Genomic DNA, 21,496 nt, shown 5'->3' with positions numbered 1-21,496 from the left:
AGAGCAACTCACAGGAAAATGTGTAATTTGTTTTGATGAAAGTATGAAAAAAACGTCTGATGATGAACGGCAAAAAATTCGAAACTGGTAACCGTACTTTATTAAAAAAGTAACATGAAACCCATTTGCAGTTGGTTGCTGTACACCATCAAAAATTTATTTTATTTCAAGCGTTTTCTCGTACTTCCATGCTTAACATGAAATATTAAACCCATTTGTAAAGTAATCAAGGAGTTACAAACATTTTATCCACGGAAGTACTTTTTTTTCTTTTTTTAAAGAATTGCGCGCTTAGCGTTCTAGTCTATATTGTTTCGAATCGTTTTTGCCCAATTGTCCTTTAAACACTTACCTTATAAGTAGATGATATACTCGGGAAAATAGTTGGCACTGCGTTTTCAGTCAGTTTCGGCCTTATTCTGGGATATTCCTTCAATTGTCCCCTATCCATAACTCGGTCTATTCTAACGATGTATGACTCGTCGAAATGTTTTATGCACACGCCAGGTGTTTTTATCTTGGAGAAGTCCGTCGGGATGTGGTCCAGCCACACCTTTCGCCGTGTGACGTCAGTTGGCAATGAAAATACCGTCACTCTTTTAGTTTCTTTGTCGTAATTAGATCGGCATCCAAACACACTACACCTGTGCGGCATTTTAAGGTGTCACCAAGGCTAACAAACAGAATATCGCAGTATCCATCACAACGAACTAGCAAAGCTCCATATTCTATCGCAGAACGTGCGACGTAGCTGGAAAACCTTTGCAAAAAGATTTCAGAATACACACACGCCGCTCACAAAAGAATATGCTGTTCCGCAGTTCAGAGTTGAAACGCAGGAATCAATAACGACATATACACACGAGTAAATACTACGAAATCAACTCCCAACAGGCGCATTAGGTTGTCTAAGAAACAGCGGACAATCCACGCACACGCGTGGTTTATACGCGGCAACTCACAGCACTGACGATCGGAGATGCGGTCACGAATACACGGCGCCCCGCGGGAAATTACGGGCCCGCAACGATCTTGTGACGTCACGCTAGTCGCCTTGGCCGCCATACTTCGCGAACGCTCGGCTCGTGCAGGGCCCGCGGGAAATCAATATGTCAATGAAAAAGTTCCCCCTACAGGTCTTAACTTAGTCGTGTGCTGCGCGAGTTCGCATGCATTAAACGCGGAGTTACGAATTATTAAGCTGCTCTGGAACAGTTACTCGCTCTCCTACTGCGTCACGTGCTGTGACGTACGCCCCGTGACGTGCCATTCACGTGGGCCTCGCGGTGCGTTGCACAACGTATCCCGTGCAGGGTCCAGGGAAATCAGTATGTCAAACTGTACATACCAAAAGTCGTAACGTGTGTTACTGAGAGCTAGAGTGTATTTAAACACGGAGATACGAATTATTAAACCGTTTGAAACAGTTACTCGCTCCCCGCAGACGGCAGCTGGAACTCGAAGACCTGCAGTGTCACGTGCACGGCAGCACGCCTCAGGACCCGCTTAACTCGCTGCGTGACGTCACATCTACGTCCCCCCCCCCCGCCGATGCAACCAAAGAGCTTCAGCTTCTGCCGCTAGGTGGATCTGCCCTCCTCCTGCCCCAGGCCCCCACAACCGCACAGGTGGTCGACTGTGAAGAGCGGACAAATTGAATAGCTGGGCGGCGACCATTAGAGTGGCAAACTGACGCGCGGAGTTCGAATGTTTATACATCGCTTTTGGTTATAAAATGCCTTCCCTAGAGTTAGGTCACAAACATAATGCCTCATTTAAATACGTTACTACAATATAGTTTTTAATTTACGAACAAACTGCAAGTAGTCACTGTTTATGAATTTATCTTACGTAGTACATGGAATCTGCCGTAGCTAAAAGTTATGCACTGGACTCCTAGCATTTTTCGTAGTTCATTTACGATAGATGTACGCAAAATGCATCAAAATACTCGAAGATTTACCCACTATGTTAATAGATATTTTCTGACTCTTACCTTGCTTTAGATTTTATGACGAGAAGTGCGTTATACATGGCGTAGTGCTTTGGCAACTCACGACCAAATTATCAAGTTTCAACCTAACCTAGAACATGGAAACACTACCGATCAGCCAGCTAAACAAACAAGACTTCAGGCAGGCATCCGGTATCGCACTAGTCACAATATTTACTTTCGAAGACGTACACTTCAGTTTATGTGTGTGGTCTTTTCATATAATGAATAAAACTTAACAACTGTTCCATCGAGAGAAGTTGTGAAATTACAATTACACACATTCAGTTGCATTTTATGACGATAAAAAGCCTGCTGACTCAAATTTCGTGTTGCTTGCAACTCAACTTCTTTGAAACTTTTATAGTTAAAATAAAATGCGGTTCACAAAGAAAAAATTATCTTCTGCTGTATATGGTTTGGAAAACGAAAGATGGATGGAACAGCATCATCTTTCAGCTTTCTGCGATTTACGTAATTTTCAAGGAAACAACTTTCTTCAAAATGATCGGAACATATAAAATGGTATTTTGTCGGTCGGAAATCTTGCCTCCTGACAGCGTGTAACCATTTTTGTAACAGCTGTGGTTTTGAGAAAGGAAACCTGCAAATATATGCACAGACATTATGCTAATACCGTGTTACAAAAACATTTATTAAGCAAGTGCACTGACATACAAAACAACTTAAAATATCCACATACCTGTGAAATGTAATATTCGTTCCTTTCTCGAATTCATTTGTACAATTAATCGCTGCACAACTCTTCACCATTGTACTTCTTTTGATTGGAACATACGGACAACACTACTACACAACACATCAGACTACAACCACTATAATGGCGTCCAGCCGAAGGTTCAAATTATCCCGCGACTGCAGTGCCATCAGTGAGTCTAGTTATTTTTTACAAGGTCTTTGTCCTGCCCACGCAGCGAGGTAAGAAAAAAAGACAGGCGTCTAAAGCTAGCGAAATGAGGGATGCTCAACCACCTTACCTACCGATAGATGGCTCTAGCGTCAAGCTACCGCTAGCTGTAGACGCCTGTATCTGTATGCGCCACATAAATAGGTGCCCATTTAAAACAGAAACAGTACGTATCAGTATACCTTAATTTAGCTGCTAACGACTCTTCACTGGCAGTATCCGTCAAAACCACAGTTAACTTATCTTCTCTGGTGATGTAGTTATTTTTCATAGCTGTGAATGTTGATTCGTCGCGAATGATAATGCCGATCCGTTGCTTGAATCTATTCCGAGTGATTGTTATATTTTTAGTTCCCTTGCCCGTCAAAGTATTTCTTCCCCAATAGTTATCACACACCATTTTTGTGATGTGACAGTCTTGATCCATACTATAATAGTTTACTTACAATTACAATGCCCAAATATTGCTAATGACGTCGTAGCGTAACGACTACCGTTTTTTGCTAGTAATGTCAAGGTCCTGGGTTCAATACCTACTCACTGAAGTTTTTTATCTGGTGGAAAGATTTGGAAGGAGGTTCCTTCTGTCTTAGGAAACCAACAGGAAAGCTACTTGAATATAAAAGGAGCAAAACTGATGCGCAAATCGCTAACGTAACTGTTTACGTCGAAAGGCTTACTTCATGATAGGCGACATTTGTTAACAGCAGAAGCATCAGCCTGTATTTTTTCAGGTTAGTGGGCGAGATGCTCTATGCATTACAACTACAGATATTCTTTCCAAGATTCCAGACCAGTTCTACAGAATTTAGGTCGAAACTGTGTGGCGGAACTAGGAAGGGAACCTTTCCTTGCTGAATTTTTTCACTATAGTTAGGGTCAAGCCTGTTCTGCGCATCTACGTCACGCATTTTCCGACAACCAATATGCCGTTCAGTACTGTTCTCAGATCTCTGCTATGAAAGTGGTTGCCATCGTGAGCATTAAACGCGACCGTGGCGAGCTATTCAGTAAAATTTTATTCCATTTCTTGCGAGCTGTCACGGTCGATGGTAGAGATAAGCAACAAATTCCGCGCAGGCAAGTGAGAATCATAATTTGCAGCAACCACGCTTTTTTCTAGCCCAGAGCACGTCTATGCGCTTACGGCAATCGTCGCTTGAAACCGGCAAACAGTGCAATCCCCATCCGTATATCAATCTGCGCGAACAGCCATCATTCATAGATCAGACTACAGAATAAGCAGGAGTTGAAATTTCTTTGTCGCTCACAAGGGAACCTGCCCATCGCACCCCCCTCAGATTTAGTTATAAGTTGGCACAGTGGGTAGGCTTTGAAAAACTGAACACAGATCAATTGAGAAAACAGGAAGAAGTTATGTGGAACTATGAAAAAAATAAGCAAAATATACAAACTGAGTAGTCCATGTTGAACATAGGCAACATCAAGGACAATCTGAGCTCAGGAGCGCCGTGCTCTCGTGGTTAGCGTGAGCAACTGCGGAACGGAAGGTCTTTGGTTCAAATCTTCCCTCAAGTGAAAATTTTATTTTTTTATTTTCAGACAATTATGTGACGCACATGCCGTCACCAGTGTCGTATAGAATATATCAGACGTGTTTTCCTGTGGAGGAATCGGTTGACCTATGACCTTGCGATCAAATGTTATCGGTTCTCATTGGAGAGGCACGTCCTTTCGTCTACTAATCGCACGGTTTTGCGGTGCGGTCGCAAAACACAGACACTAAACTTATTACAGTGAACAGAGACGTCAATGAACGAACGGACAGATCATAACTTTGCAAAAATAAAGAAAGTAAAACTTTCACTCGAGGGAAGACTTGAACCAAAGACCTCTCGTTCCGCAGCTGCTCACGCTAACCACGCGACCACGGCGCCCCTGAGCTTACACTATCTTTGATGTTGCCTATGTTTTGCATAGACTACTCAGTTTGTATATTTTGCTTATTTTTTTTCATAGTTCCACACAACTTCTTCCTGCTTTCTCGATTGATCTGTGTTCAGTTTTTCAAGGCCTATCGACTGTGCCAACTTATAACTAAATCTGAGGGGGGTGCGATGGGGAGGTTCCCTTGTCAGTAGTGGTGGGCAGGAAATCGCGTATCTGTTAGAAATCGCAGTGACTGAGAAGTCACAGATATCACAGTAGCAACTTTACAGAATCTAACTGCGATTTCAGTCACAGTTAGCAGTCGCAAGTAGTATTTCACATTCAAAGACGTGAGCCATCTATTGGTCGAATTTAGCACTGCTTTCTGCGATTTCAGTGACAAGTCGCAACTAAGAGTCGCAAGTAGCAACTAAAAAGCGCGGTTAACAGTGGCATCTGTTGGCCGAAGTTCGTACTACGTCCATCTCTGCGGTACGCTATGGAGTCTAACTGCGATTTCCGTGACAAGTCGCAACTAAGAGTCGCAAGTAGCAACTAAAAAGCGCGGTTAACAGTGCCATCTGTAGGCCAAAGTTCGTACTACGTCCATCTCTGCGGTACGCTATGGAGTCTAACTGCGATTTCCGTGACAAGTCGCAACTAAGAGTCGCAAGTAGCAACTAAAAAGCGCAGTTAACATACTTTTCCTAGTGTCATCTGTTGACCGACGTACGTACTTCGTTATGAGAGCCTTGTGCCTCACGAGATCGATGTGCTGTGTGTGCATATGAAGGGCTTATTTCAATAGTGGTACAAGTCCATTTTTGTTAATTTTGAGATATAGAGTCGTAAAGTTAAATGAGCGCTGAAAAATCTGCAGTTGGGATACCAGAAATATTCAAGCATATGGCTTCTTGCTAGAGATGAACCTTTATTTATGTTTGTTTGGATCACTAATTTTAGAAGCATTATAGACAGAAAAGTGGAGGTAATGGACTTGTACCACTATTGAAATAAGCCCTTCATTTTATATGACGACATGCACATTCAGCATCAGTTATGGTTGGTCAAATACTGCTGTGACTCTGAATGTATTATATTAATAAGAAGCAACATTGCCTTTTTCTCCTGAAAATATCAAGTAACGTAACAAATGTGTTTGATTCTGCTTCCAATATGACAGTTTTGGTTAATACTCCTCATGCCTACAGGACTTTGCAGTGTTAACACAGCAGAACTCAGACATCTGTATAAGTGTAGAGAAATGAAAACAGTCATATGAATGCCTCACTTTTGTTCCGACACAGTTCAAGACTCGGAAGAAAAGTTTTACACCTGGTGTTCTACATGCCAACTTCACACACAAGAACTTTTTGCCGACACTACTACCACCTACATAAGTAAGCTTTTCCTGTGTTACTTTCAAGTAATGCACTTAAGCTATTCCTGATTTAACTGGAAGATCTGTACTTCTCACTTTCATATCAACAGCCTCAAAATGCATATTGTAGACTTCGGGATATGTTACAGGTCAGTGTCACACCAAGATTGTGGAGAAAGGGGGCCGGGGGGGGGGGGGGGGCGGCATGTCGCTCTCCAACAAGTGTTTACCAATAAGTAAGTGGCGGAAAATTATGGGTATAGGACGGCTTAACATGTGGAAAATGAGATTTTTATTATTCACTCACTGTATTTGACATTTATTATTCATTTAAAATCGCACAACAACTTCAATAAAACACAGCTTAATCATTCACACACTTATTTCACAATTGTTTCACTTTTAAACTGCAAATCCTCTAAGAGCTGTCTTGAATCTTCACGAGTCTCTCCCAACAGCCTTGATGTGGATAGATACGTACAGCAACCAGTAATCAGAGTCAGAACTGTGTCTGCAAAAACACAAGGATTATTAAACAATTTTTGCTGTCATTAATTACTAGAAATATAATTGACAGAGTAGATTGCTAATATTTGCTATAATGAATATCACATTTGCAAGAACGATCTCACTGAAGTAATTAAGTCCATCGAAACGCTTAGAAACTAACCTCTCGTCTGACGAAAACGGTCTAAAGACGCAGTGGCAATTTCTTCAGATCTGTTGACAATGATGTTTTGAGTTATCACTTTACTGAGTGACTGAAATGTAGTTCAGGTACCTGTGAACATAACAATATGTTAGAATTCATTTTCTAAAGACGAACTATTACGGTACTGTACGGCTACTTACATATTAATTACACTATTAATATTTTCACAGTTGTTTCTTTAATACAAAATTAAAGCCAACGGAAGAAAAAACGTAAAACATACTTGCCAATGACAGGTTTGTTGCGATGCAATTTTCCGTGTTGACAGATGTAACTTTTTCATACAGTAGTAAGTCGCAAAAATCGCAGGAGTCACAGAAATCGCAGAAGTAGCAGAAGTCACAGAAATCGCAGAAGTAGCAGAAGTCACAGAAGTAGCAGAAATCGCAGAAGTAGCAGAAATCGCGGAAGTAGCAGTGGCGGAGGGATACACGACCTATGTTCCTTAACTGCGACTCTTAACTGCGACAAATCGCAGTTAAGAATAACAGATACTGAAAAGTAGCATTCACAGAAATCACTGATATCGGAAAATCGCAGTTTAGCCCATCACTACTTGTCAGTATTACAGGCGTCGCAAAGGATCATGGTAACGTGACCGTAGAGTCATCTATCGGTTTATCCTGTAGTTGAGCGTGACCCGAGACACCTGGACTCGCAAAGGATCATGGTAGCTTGACGCTAGAGCCATCTATCAGTAGGTCAGGTAGTTGAGCATCCCTCATTTCGCTAGCTTTAGATGCAAGGGGAGATGGCGCTACGTATCCCAGCCGTACTACGTTTTGAAGCCATGGGGGCGTGGCTCGCTGCCATGACACACTGACAAACATTGCCAGTGTGCTATAGCGCTGTGTGTATTAAAGTCGCTAATTGCACCATATACGCATGTAACATCATCAAATTAGTTGTTTAAAATAAAATCTCGTAAAGGCGAAATTCAGCGTTTCTTCTGATTAAAAATTTTTTAATGTAATATTACGAATAGCTAGTAGTATATGCCGGTCTTCAATGTAAACGATACAATTTTGTTAATTCAGTAATAAACGTGTATCACAAACTCGTGTTCTTTCTTTACTTTTTCTTACGATCACCTGATACAACCATCTGATTGGACGAAGCAATGTCAGATTTACGAAAAGTGACGACGTCTTTTCCGATTTTCGTGACATACAAACCAAAACTTTTCAGTTGTTTGAGTTCAGAATGATGTATTGTAGCAGCTATTTACTAATGTGTAACAGACTGATTGCGGTTCTGACCACCACACATATCTGAAGAGGTAACCAAATGATCTTTGTTGTTAATTATTTAAACAATGAAGCAGCAGATAAATAAGTCTGATACAATAACTCAATGTGAGTTAATGTTTAGCCAACAAACTCACATTGTGCACAACTTCATTCTGTTGTCAAGTGGAACAGAACTGCGGAGAATCCCAAGAAATATAAATTAGGTATTTGTTATACACAAAAAAGGTACTTTCAGTTTGGATAGCATTGACCCTGAGGAAGAAAACAAAACTCTTTTCCATACAGTTCATACATACTTCAACACATACCCACATTTCTTCTCTTACGTGGTACGCAGCAGCTCTAGTATGAGACTAGGGCACTTTTTTTTTAGTAACTAACAAATCAACTGCGGCAGCAGCACTTAAATGACATGTCTGTTAGCCAAGGCAGTATAACAGCGTTCCAATTTTCATCTGTTATGGGAGTCATTTTAATATTAGTAAGGAGTTCTACTTATTGCTTACTTACCTTAGGTCCCAATTTCTTATTTTGGTATGAAAGAGATTTCTTAACAGGGCAACAATATCCCAATGTTTTTAGGTGGCTTAGGCATAAACCATTTTACATTGTGCTTTGTTTATGTCATTCCCTATTTTATAATTTTCATTCTTTTAAATGCAAGCCTTTCTTGTCAATCTGACAGGTATTTACAGTGGTAAATTCACATAACTGATAACATTTACGTCACGTGTGTATTCAATTACTTTCGGAATTAGTGCTAAATAATAGAAACTGAAAACTAAGTTAGCTATACCCTCCCCCAAAGCCCCATAAATAAATCTTGTATGTAATACGTACTGGGACATTTCAGTTACGTTACACTACTGGGAAACACTGTTCATTACCACCAATATTCACTGAAATACGGTACATAGAATGGCAAATCTACACAGTGTCCTGTTTAGGCCTATACTTCACGCCAGTTAATGTAGTGATAGCTTTTAATTTGGTACATGATGAAGACAAAGTGAGTTACTCAACACTCCGATTATCGACGATACGTACGTATTATACTGAAACGTGAACTTCAAAACTAAGAATTTAATTCTTTGAATTAACATACCTTTTGCAAATGTTTTGGGTGTGTAGGGAAAACTGATGGTACAGCATTTTCTCGAAGCCTTACTGTTGAAAGGGAAGTTCGGTCAATGTCCTCTTCTCGAAAATGCTGAGAACATATAGTGCTCCATTTAGACGCAAGCCAATTCTTCCTCCTCACGGCATTCTGCCACAGAGCTTTCCGACTTCCATCTTTCGGAAATCTAAAATCATAAAGGAGAAAAATACACTATAGTACAAGTAGAGATGTAGTACACGTTCGTTCACAATGAAGTTGTAAAATCACATTTAGCGAGACAACTTACACATGAAATGTTATTCCCTTCGATTTCGCATCACAATCAGAACGATTCGTACATCCGAACACCACACAAGTCACCATAAAAGCGCAAAATCCTTCCAAAAGCGAGCGACAAGCCTATGCACACAAGCTTACAGCAGCAATGTTTTGGTCTGATTGAGATGGCTACCCTCGGCTTCGCAGCTGTGACGTCACGGCGTCTCCCCTCTACTACGGATCCAGCGACTGCTTCTGACGGGTGCGAGTTATGCTGTTTTTTGAGGCCAGTTAACTGCAGATTTAAAGAGATTCAGGTTTTCGGTAACACAAACCACTGTTAAGGCCTTTACTAGGTCCCTTCATTTTCACTGACATATTGATTACTGCAGGTGCTAACCCTTCTAATGAACCTACCTGTATTGCAGTACCTCTTCTGGCACATTTACTGCAAGCAGTAAAAACGAGCAAAAAGCATAGACTTACCTTTCGAATTGCTTCCAAGTAGAATACGCTCCAACTGCCAGTCATTCATTGCTAACAATATGACGTTAGCTATGTATAATTTTTTTCATTCTGGAACTTAAGTTGTTCACAACGGATACAAAATTAAATAAAAGTATCAGTCAATGCCATCGTAAATGCCTCCTCTTTCACTGTTTAACAAAGCATCAGAATACTGAAAAATTGCAAGAGAAGGGCACGGAAGAACAAAACTGCAATCTTCAAAAAACAAAAAACTTCCATGCTCCAACAGTAACGTACTACTACGCATTCACTAATTATCGAAACAGTAAAGATGTTAATGAGGAGCGCCGGAACAAAAACAGATAAATCCGCATTTGCTGTTAATACAGAAGGTAACAAATAGTGATCTCTAAATGGGCCCACAAGCTATAAAAAGAAGAAGCACACCATAAAACACTTGATGCCGCGTTGTGATGAAAATTATTTTGTGGCAGCATGTACGAGGTGTGGCTAGAAAAAAACCGGACTAGTACTGGTGAAACAATAAAACGAATGCAATAAGGCTGAAAGTCGCGTGGCCTGTCACGTGACTCTCGCTCCGCCTACTGCTCGAGTTTCATCTGCCTCCTGCACTCAGTCTGCCCGTGGCGTCTGTTTTAAGTAGTTGACGTTTTGTCTGTGCGTCGGAAAATGTCGAGTGTACAGAAAGAACAGCGTGTTAACATCAAATTTTGTTTCAAACTAGGAAAATCTGCAAGTGAAACGTTTGTAATGTTACAACACGTGTACGGCGATGATTGTTTATCGCGAACACAAGTGTTTGAGTGGTTTAAACGATTTAAAGATGGCCGCGAAGACACCAGTGATGACACTCGCACTGGCAGACCATTTTGACATCAAAGGGATTGTGCACATTGATTGGGTACCAGAGGGACAAACAGTGAATCAGCATTACTACATTAGCGTCCTGGCTACCCTACGTGAGCGAGTACGGAGAAAACGGAACGATTTGTGGAGAAAAAAGTCACGGATCCTTCACCAAGACAATGCCCCAGCTCACAGTGCGTTGTCAGTGAAGACGTTTTTGGCAAAACACAATATTCCCATCTTAGACCATCCACCCTACTCACCTGATTTGGCCGCCTGTGACTTTTTTCTTTTCGCTAAAGTCAAGTCAGCTTTGAAAGGAACTAGATTTGAGACTGTTGAAGCAGTAAAAGAAAAAGCGACGGAAGTAATGTATGGACTTGCCGAAAATGATCTGCAGCATTGCTATGAACAGTGGAAAATTCGTATGGAGCGGTGTAGAGACCGAGGAGGAGAGTACATTGAAGGAGATAACATGAAATTGTAAATAAATGTTTTTTCCAGCATCAGTCCGGTTTTTTTCTAGCCGCACCTCGTATTATTACTCCCGTATCTTCCCCCTACAGCTCAAACACGCGAATATCGGTTTTTTTTCCGGCGCTCGTCAAATCACAGTACTGATGAAAGTTGGATTCACAAGAGTAACTGAAAGCTGAAATAGCAATGAGGAAGTCAGATGTTACACTTAGCATGAAATGCTTCTACAAGCCTCCTTGCATTAGGCCACAGTTAGTATTTGAAGTAACTAAACGAAACAGAGCATGAAATGCTTCTACAAGCCTCCTTGCATTAGGCCACAGTTAGTATTTGAAGTAACTAAACGAAACAGAAGCTCTAACTTTCTAATACCAAACACTTTCATACAAGACTAATCTCACTTAGCATTACTGTTGGCTCTATTTTCATGCTTATTTTAAATTAATTCATAGGAATTCATTTTTAAAGTTTTTTTTGAAATGATCTAATCCTCCCTTTCTTTATTGTTGTTCCTTTTCTCAAAGTAGTTGATAGTACCTTCCATGTAGAAAGAGAGACATCTTCAAGTTTACCCAGTAGCCTGCTGTGGAGCAAACAGTTGCACTTAGCAACAACTCAACTTATTTTTCATCCCTCATCTTATGGCTAAATTACGAGAGATAGATAGCCGTTTGTCACATTTCATAAATTGATGAAGAAAACTGTATGAGTACAGATATTGTATCCCACACCAATCCAAAAGTGTACACTACTTCCTCAGAGGGCAAGGTTAGTTTACCTCTGTTCTGGTCCTTTATAAGTCATATGAAGAGTCTACTTCCATTTCCTCATTTAGTTTTAATACAGCCAAGTATTACATTTTGATTTTGGGAAAACTTTTCTCAGTGTGTAGACAGCTACATACATTAGTATGGGTAAAATATCAGCAGGAACATAATGTGACTTAAAATTTAAATCCAGTACTTCTGAACCACAGCTTCAAATCAGTATTATGATCTTGAATTTGCTGGATGGGAATTAGAATTTTGAAGTGTATATTACTATTTTCAGCAGCAAATAGCACATCATTTTTAAATCTTAATTTTCTTTCATTTTCCAAGACCTGCACACATAGCTTATGTAACAGTTGGTCTCACTTAGTTGCAGATAGGATCCAAATCAGCTCTGAAGATTATCAGATTGAACCTTGCTGAGCAAAATTTAGTCCAGTCTATATTTTTGGAACAAATATGTGATTTCTGTAAGTTCTGTAAGATTCTGTGGTTAAGATTAGAGACTAAAATGTCTGTGCGGACAAACCAACACTTGGTTGTACTGACAGTCTCCAAATTCTCAGTCCATGACAAATATTACATAAAAGCTGCATATGACTACTGGATATTCCTCTGATGTCTTCTCAACTATGATCACTAAATCTCTGGTCTTCAAACACAGATCAATAATCCTCCGCCATTTCACAATAATTTGGACGAAACCAACCATCTGGTTTATTTGTGCAGAAACATCAGCATATCTTGTGTGCCATGTTTCAGTGGTACAACATTATTTTCATGAGAACTCTTAATGCCAGTTTCACATTCTGCTTTTGAATTGGTGAATGGTACAAAGCCTTTGATGAAAGGGTGTGGCCATACTTGACCAAAGAGTTTTTTTCCTTCTCAAAACCAAGTTCCAAATGTCTTTATTGTGCTGACAGCATTACTTCATGGTCTTCCATGTTAAGAAAATGCAAAGTTTTGTTTACATTTCATTTTGCTTCCCAGCTGTTTCTGATATATTTCAACAGGTATGGGAAGGGGAGGTTGGCAAAGCTTATAGGTGACAGCATAGGTGGGGTTGGTGGGATCACTCATGGGAAAATTCCTGCAGTAGTGGGTGTTACAGCTGCACCTTTTTTAGATTAAAGTCAGCTGATAGGTATTCCCGCTTAAGGGAAGTCTCTCTAACAAAGGAACCACTTTTGACAAAGCTTAGGTATCCGAGTAATGAGGGAATTAGTATGTTTCATCAAAATATACAAGGTATTAGAGATAAAGTTAGTGAACTGCTTATAGATGTTGACTCTGAAATTATTGGTATATCTGAACACTTCTTAAATAAGGAAATAATTCAGAGGCTTCCTTTACCAGGATACAGGTTGGCTGGCAGCTTTTCTAGGAGCTCTTTGCGGTGTGGGGGAGTAGCCATGTATGTGAAAAACGGCATCCCATTTGAGTCAATTGATGTTTCAAAGTACTGCACTGAAAAGGTGTTTGAATGTTGTGCAGGTGTGGTTAAATTTAATGGAGCTAAACTTCTACACTCCTGGAAATTGAAATAAGTACACCGTGAATTCATTGTCCCAGGAAGGGGAAACTTTATTGACACATTCCTGGGGTCAGATACATCACATGATCACACTGACAGAACCACAGGCACATAGACACAGGCAACAGAGCATGCACAATGTCGGCACTAGTACAGTGTATATCCACCTTTCGCAGCAATGCAGGCTGCTATTCTCCCATGGAGACGATCGTAGAGATGCTGGATGTAGTCCTGTGGAACGGCTTGCCATGCCATTTCCACCTGGCGCCTCAGTTGGACCAGCGTTCGTGCTGGACGTGCAGACCGCGTGAGACGACGCTTCATCCAGTCCCAAACATCCTCAATGGGGGACAGATCCGGAGATCTTGCTGGCCAGGGTAGTTGACTTACACTTCTAGAGCACGTTGGGTGGCACGGGATACATGCGGACGTGCATTGTCCTGTTGGAACAGCAAGTTCCCTTGCCGGTCTAGGAATGGTAGAACGATGGGTTCGATGACGGTTTGGATGTACCGTGCACTATTCAGTGTCCCCTCGACGATCACCAGTGGTGTACGGCCAGTGTAGGAGATCGCTCCACACACCATGATGCCGGGTGTTGGCCCTGTGTGCCTCGGTCGTATGCAGTCCTGATTGTGGCGCTCACCTGCACGGCGCCAAACACGCATACGACCATCATTGGCACCGAGGCAGAAGCGACTCTCATCGCTGAAGACGACACGTCTCCATTCACGCCTGTCGCGACACCACTGGAGGCGGGCTGCACGATGTTGGGGCGTGAGCGGAAGACGGCCTAACGGTGTGCGGGACCGTAGCCCAGCTTCATGGAGACGGTTGCGAATGGTCCTCGCCGATACCCCAGGAGCAACAGTGTCCCTAATTTGCTGGGAAGTGGCGGTGCGGTCCCCTACGGCACTGTGTAGGATCCTACGGTCTTGGCGTGCATCCGTGCGTCGCTGCGGTCCGGTCCCAGGTCGACGGGCACGTGCACCTTCCGCCGACCACTGGCGACAACATCGATGTACTGTGGAGACCTCACGCCCCACGTGTTGAGCAATTCGGCGGTACGTCCACCCGGCCTCCCGCATGCCCACTATACGCCCTCGCTCAAAGTCCGTCAACTGCACATACGGTTCACGTCCACGCTGTCGCGGCATGCTACCAGTGTTAAAGACTGCGATGGAGCTCCGTATGCCACGGCAAACTGGCTGACACTGACGGCGGCGGTGCACAAATGCTGCGCAGCTAGCGCCATTCGACGGCCAACACCGCGGTTTCTGGTGTGTCCGCTGTGCCGTGCGTGTGATCATTGCTTGTACAGCCCTCTCGCAGTGTCCGGAGCAAGTATGGTGGGTCTGACACACCGGTGTCAATGTGTTCTTTTTTCCATTTCCAGGAGTGTAACTGTTGGTTATTTATAGATCCCCAGACTCCGATTTCACAACATTTTTGCTAAAGCTAGAGGAGGTTCTTGGTTCACTTTATAGGAAATACAAAAAGTTAGTTATATGTGGTGACTTCAATATTAATTGTATAAGTGATTGCGCAAGGAAAAGGATGCCGGTAGACCTCCTTAATTCATATAATCTTATGCAAACCGTATTCTTTCCAACGAGAGTGCAAGGGAACAGTAGAACAACCATAGACAACATTTTCGTTCATTCCTCATTACTAGAAGGGCATTCTGTTAGCAAAAAGGTGAATGGCCTTTCAGATCATGATGCACAAATTTTAACTCTAAAAGATTTTTGTGCTGCAACACGTGTTAAATATAGTCATCAGCTGTTTAGGAAAGCTGAGCCAGTTGCTGTAGAGACCTTTGTAAACCTTATCAAGGAACAAGAGTGGCAAGATGTTTATAGCGCTGATACAGTAGACGATAAATATAATGCTTTTCTCAGGACTTTTCTCGTGCTCTTTGAAAGTTGCTTTCCGTTAGAACGTTCAAAACAGGGTACTAGCACAAACAGGCAGCCTGGGTGGCTGACTAGAGGGATAAGAATATCTTGTAGAACAAAGTGGCAATTATATCAAAATGTTAGAAACAGTCAAAATCTAAATGCAGCAGCCCATTACAAACAGTATTGTAAGGTGCTTAAAAATGTTATTATGAAGGCAAAAAGTATGTGGTATGCAGAGAGAATAGCTAAGTCTCAGGATAAAATTAAAACCATATGGTCAGTCGTAAAGGAAGTGGCTGGTCTGTAGAGACAGGTCGAGGATATAGAATCAGTGCATAGTGGGGAAGTCCGTGTTACTGATAAGTCGCACATATGTACAGCATTTAATAATCACTTTCTGAATATAGCAGGTGAACTAAATAGAAACCTAGTCCCAACAGGGAACCATATAGCGCTCTTAGAAAAATGTGTTATGAGACTTTTACCTGAAATGCTCCTCCATGATACTGACAAAAGGCAGATTGAGTTAATAAGTAAATCACTAAAGACCAAGAACTCTCATGGATATGACGGGGTATCTAGCAGAATACTGAAGTATTGTTCTATGTATGTTAGCCTAGTACTTAGCCATATCTGCAACTTTTCCTTTAGGAGTGGTCGGTTTCCTGGCCGATTAAAGTACTCGGTAGTGAAGCCACTTTATAAAAAGGGAGACATTGATAATGTTGACAATTTTAGACTTATTTCTATGCCATCGGTGTTTGCTAAAGTTATCGAGAAGGTTGTATATACAAGATTACTGGAGCATTTAAATTCACATAATTTGATGTCAAATGTTCAGTATGGTTTTAGAAATGGTTTAACAACTGAAAATGCTATATTCTCTTTTCTCTGTGAGCTTTTGGACAGATTAAATAAAAGGTTGAGAACGGTAGGTGCTTTCTTTGATTTAGCGAAGGCTTTTGACTGTGTTGACCACAAAATATTACTGCAGAAGTTGGACCATTATGGAGTAAGGGGAGTAGCTTACAATTGGTTCGCCTCTTACTTTAAGAACAGAAAGCAGAAGGTAATTCTCCGCAATATTGAGAGTGGTAGTGATGTTCAGTCCCAATGGGGCACTGTTAAGTGGGGCGTTCCCCAAGGGTTGGTGCTGGGGCCACTGCTGCTTCTTATTTATATAAATGATATGCCTTCTAGTATTACAGGTGATTCAAAAATATTTCTGTTTGCTGATGACACCAGCTTGGTAGTGAAGGATCTTGTGTGTAATATTGAAACAGTATCAAATAACGTAGTTCATGAAATAAGTTTGCGGCTTGTGGAAAATAATTTGATGCTAAATCACAGTAAGACTCAGTTTTTACAGTTTCTAACTCACAATTCAACAAGAACCGATATTTTGATCAGAATGGGCATATTATAAGCGAGACGGAACAGTTCAAGTACCTAGGCGTTCGGATAGATAGTAAGCTGTTGTGGAAAGCCTTTGTCCAGGATCTTGTTCAGAAACTAAATACTGCTTTATTTACCATTAGAACAGTATCCGAAATAAGTGACACTTCAACACGAAAAGTAGTCTACTTCGCATATTTTCATACGCTTATGTCGTATGGTATTATTTTTTGGGGCAATTCTTCTGATTCAAAAAGGGTATTTTTGGCTCAAAAACGGGCTGTTCGAGCTATATGTGGTGCAAGTTCGAGAACCTCTTGTCGACCCCTATTCTATAGTCTGGGAATTCTGACATTGCCCTCACAGTACATATTTTCTTTAATGTCATTTGTTGTTAGCAATATTAGCCTATTCCGAAGAGTTAGCAGCTTTCACTCAGTTAATACTAGGCAGAAATCAAATCTGCATGTGGAATGAGCTTCCTTGACTCTTGTGCAGAAAGGAGTGCAGTATTCTGCTGCATCCATTTTCAATAAGCTACCACAAGAACTCAAAAATCTTAGCAGTAGCCCAAACTCTTTTAAGTCTAAACTGAAGCGTTTCCTCATGGCTCACTCCTTCTACTCTGTCGAGGAGCTCCTGGAAGAGCTAAAAAATTAAGCAAATTCCAGTGTCACATTTTTTATTTTCTTTATTTAAACTTACGACTTGTCACCTAAATGTTTTTTTATATTTCATTTTATCTGTTTCTACAATCGTGTTATAATTTCATGTATTGACTCGTTCCATGACCATGGAGACTTCTCCTTAATTTGGTCCCACAGAACAATAAATAAATATTGACAGTGTCAAACATAAAACACAATTTTCTAGTTGAATCAAGTGGATGGTCAACAGAAAGTTGCAGGATTTTTTTGACACTGAAAATTCATATGCTTTCCTGTTGACACTATTATTATCTGCAATGAGGATAACTACTTTGAAACCTATTCTTTCCAATATACACAAAACATTTCTGGTTAAGGATTTCAATTGCTCACCTAGTATATTAGCAACAGGAATGATAGCCACTATATCAACATATTTTGACAAAACTGAAGAGACCATAAATACCTGAACTGTTTTGTCACGTTTTGGCATCAAATATGTAATTGCCCTACATTTCACCACACACAAATGAAGGTCTGGCTGTATATAATCATTGGTCAAAAGAGACACTATGGGTTCCCATGGTTACAGATATTTAACTCTATTTTACTACTATCTAATGATGGCTTCACCAAGTTATGATTACAAATCAGGTTCAGTAAAGTACGTGGGTGCGGTAAAAACATCAGACAGCATTTTCTTAGAGTAGCAGAATGGACATACAAACAGCTAGCTACTATCATAGTTTTGCTGCCATATTGCCTATTGTTTTTTGTGAGCTGCAACACTTTCAATTGCTCCACACATTTTAATCGTTCATTTTCATCAAACCTTGGTACCGTATCCAGGCATTCGATTGCAGAGTTAACAGTATGCTCCAGTTTTCCTTTTTCAGGGGTGCCACAAGTTCCCCAACTAAAATCCTGATTTCCAGAAAAGTTTTAGCATTTTTCCCTGACAAATTTTGAGACATCAAGGGAAAGTAAAGGCTTAAGTTGACAAAAAATTTAAGGACTTCTGTATTTCTAAACACGTGAGCAAAAATCTTAAGTAGTAACATCAACATTGTTTGTAAAGAACCGTTTTCAGATGGATAAAGCACGCCAAATGCTATATGTTTCATTAAGACCACTGATATTCTATTTCACTAAAGCGAAACATATCTGGTGACAAAAATACCCATTTTGTTGAAGCTGCAAGACAGATTTAAAATAGCTTCACTGCTTTAAGATAGAACCTCAGAAAAAAGTAGGCTTCTTCAAAGATATGTATAAGGTGGGGAAGAGTTGTGTAGACCAACACTAAAGGTGACCACCAATAAAATGTTAGTTCTGCTATGTTTGTTATTGTCAGTTATTATCCACTTTGTTATGTCTATTATTCTACAGATATTGTGTGATTTTTCTTTCAAGAAATACACGAGTACATAGCGTACAAACTGCCAGCGACTGCCACAATTTTCTTCTTCTTGCAATCCATACTTTCTAATATATAAACTACTTTCAAAGTGCCAAGTTGCAAAACAGTAAATAGAACGTCTATAATATGCCGCACCGTACAATGTACTTGTGGTGAGAGAGTCGCATTTTCTGAAATCCATCCCCCGTGGCCTCTGGCCTGCCGAGGAGCACCAGTCCCGGGTCCGTGTAGAAACAGTGAAAAGCCGCCAAATTACGCCACACACAGACAGACCCGGCCTGTGAGCTTATCGGTGAGACTAGATCCGACAGGCAGGTCCGGCACATTAGTGGGAAACCACGGACTCCAGATCGGAAGGCCCGATCCGTTTGAGATACCCACCGAAACGGCCTGCGGTTTTGGCTCGTCAGGGAATTCCACTCGTGTGGCCAGCTATTCACGTTGTCGCAGACACCGTGTCGACGAAAGGAGACCGCAGTGATCACCCACGCAACAGATAATTTGCGCAAATGCTCTGAGAATCAATGAGGAAGGTAGCAACTCACCGTAAAGATGATCGCTGAGCCACAGACGGGCACCTGTGAAACACAATCGCACTCTTGCAACTAAATTTTTGGCCACAGCCTTTGTCACAAAATGAGAGCGCACACACACATTCACACAATCACTCAGACACAGCTCGTGCACACACGACCGTTGTCTCCGGCTGTTGCGTCAACGAGCCCTGAGAATCAGATGCGAGAAATCAACTCCTCATGCCTCCCTGCCTCTCATCAGCAGCTGCTGGGCTAGCAACAAGTAGTTGGTTGGGAAGGGGAGAAGGAGTAAGAATGAGAGAATAAAGAAGCGGCGCACGTACTCAGCTGTGCCCAGCCAGCGACGAAGCACGACATCTCGGTAAACGAACAATTTCGTGCTACTGAGACAAAAACAAGATTTTCCCAGTGTGTTTTCAAATTTCCCCGATTTCCTCAATACGTTAGAAATTACCCGATTTCAAGATCTTGTGGCGATCCTGTTTTCTCCATTGCTGACATAAGAGAATATAAAGTGTTTACCGAGTTCAGTTGCAGTGTGTTCACTGACAAAAAAAATTAACACTTACGCTATATGACAAATCTCCATTTACAGTGATAAAAGGTATGACATGACCAGTCCCACTGCCTACACCCATAAGACAAACATGCAGTCTATCACCATACTTCATCACACACCACTTTTCTGGTTTCTGGAAGTGTGATGATATTGTTTTGGCACTTCAGTGAATCCTGCTCAACAAACTGTTTATGGGAAGCAATACTGTTCTCAATAGCTTCAGCAAAATTCTCTTCTTCCACATCAAAGATGTTTTACTTTAGAGGCAGATTTTGAACAGTAGGCTGGTGTATTCGGAAAGATAGTATCAGACAGGCGAAATACCCTCAGACTTCAAGAAGAATATAATAATTCCAATCCCAAAGAAAGCAGGTGTTGACAGATGTGAAAATTACCGAACTATCAGTTTAATAAGTCACAGATGCAAAATACTAATGCGAATTCTTTACAGACGAAAGGAAAAACTGATAGAAGCCGACCTCGGGGAAGATCAGCTTGGATTCCGTAGAAATGTTGGAACACGTGAGGCAATACTGACCCTACGACTTATCTTAGAAGAAAGATTAAGGAAAGGCAAACCTACGTTTCTAGCATTTGTAGGCTTAGAGAAAGCTTTTGACAATGTTGATTGGAATACTCTCTTTCATATTCTGAAGGTGACAGGGGTAAAATACAGGGAGCAAAAGGCTATTTACAATTTGTACAGAAACCAGATGGCAGTTATAAGAGTCGAGGGGCACGAAAGGGAAGCAATGGTTGGCAAGGGAGTGAGACAGGATTGTAGCCTCTCCCCGATGTTATTCAATCTGTATATTGAGCAAGCAATAAAGGAAACAAAAGAAAAGTCGGAGTAGGTATTAAAATCCATGGAGAAGAAATAAAAATTTTACGGTTCGCCGATGACATTGTAATTCTGTCAGAGACTGTAAAGGACTTGGAAGAGCAGTTGAACGGAATGGACAGTGTCTTGAAAGGAGGATATAAGATGAACATCAACAAAAGCAAAACGAGGCTAATGGAATGTAGTCGAATTAAGTCGGGTGATGCTGAGGGAATTAGATTAGGAAATGAGACGCTTAAAGCAGTAAAGGAGTTTTGCTATTTGGGGAGCAAAATAACTGATGATGGTCGAAGTAGAGAGGATATAAAATGTAGACTGGCAATGGCAAGGAAAGCGTTTCTGAAGAAGAGAAATTTGTTAACATCGAGTATCGATTTAAGTGTCAGGAAGTCGTTTCTGAAAGTATTTGTATGGAGTGTAGCCATGTATGGAAGTGAAACGTGGACGATAACTAGTTTGGACAAGAAGAGTATAGAATCTTTCAAAATGTGGTGCTACAGAAGAATGCTGAAGATTAGATGGGTAGATCACGTAACTAATGAGGAG

The 21,496-nt window shown here is 41.1% G+C and overlaps 1 protein-coding gene and 1 long non-coding RNA gene across 4 annotated transcripts in view; both read right to left on the bottom strand.

The window, feature by feature from the left end:
* LOC126213321 (peroxynitrite isomerase THAP4-like) overlaps nt 1–21,496 on the bottom strand; it is a 257,176-nt gene that overhangs the window by 139,206 nt on the left and 96,474 nt on the right. Inside the window, exons 1-2 of one of the 3 annotated variants that reach the window (XM_049941012.1) lie at nt 9,561–9,697; nt 9,260–9,458 (exon numbers count right to left, since the gene is read on the bottom strand). In XM_049941012.1, the coding sequence (XP_049796969.1) occupies nt 9,260–9,458; nt 9,561–9,637 (276 nt within the window). In that variant the 5' untranslated portion in view covers nt 9,638–9,697. Of the gene's footprint in view, nt 1–352; nt 516–9,259; nt 9,459–9,560; nt 9,698–21,496 lie in introns of those variants that run through there. The other 2 variants (XM_049941013.1, XM_049941016.1) reach the window with 2 other exon arrangements.
* LOC126213324 (uncharacterized) lies at nt 6,503–7,220 on the bottom strand. The gene is made up of 3 exons (XR_007541141.1): nt 7,128–7,220; nt 6,863–6,973; nt 6,503–6,703 (listed from the first exon to the last, which is right to left on the bottom strand). It is a non-coding gene; the product is annotated as an uncharacterized LOC126213324 (long non-coding RNA).

Source organism: Schistocerca nitens, chromosome 11 (genome assembly GCF_023898315.1).
Source record: "Schistocerca nitens isolate TAMUIC-IGC-003100 chromosome 11, iqSchNite1.1, whole genome shotgun sequence".
NCBI lineage: Eukaryota > Metazoa > Arthropoda > Insecta > Orthoptera > Acrididae > Schistocerca > Schistocerca nitens.
Note: the sequence above shows the minus strand (reverse complement) of the source record. Positions and strands in the feature narration are given on the sequence as shown.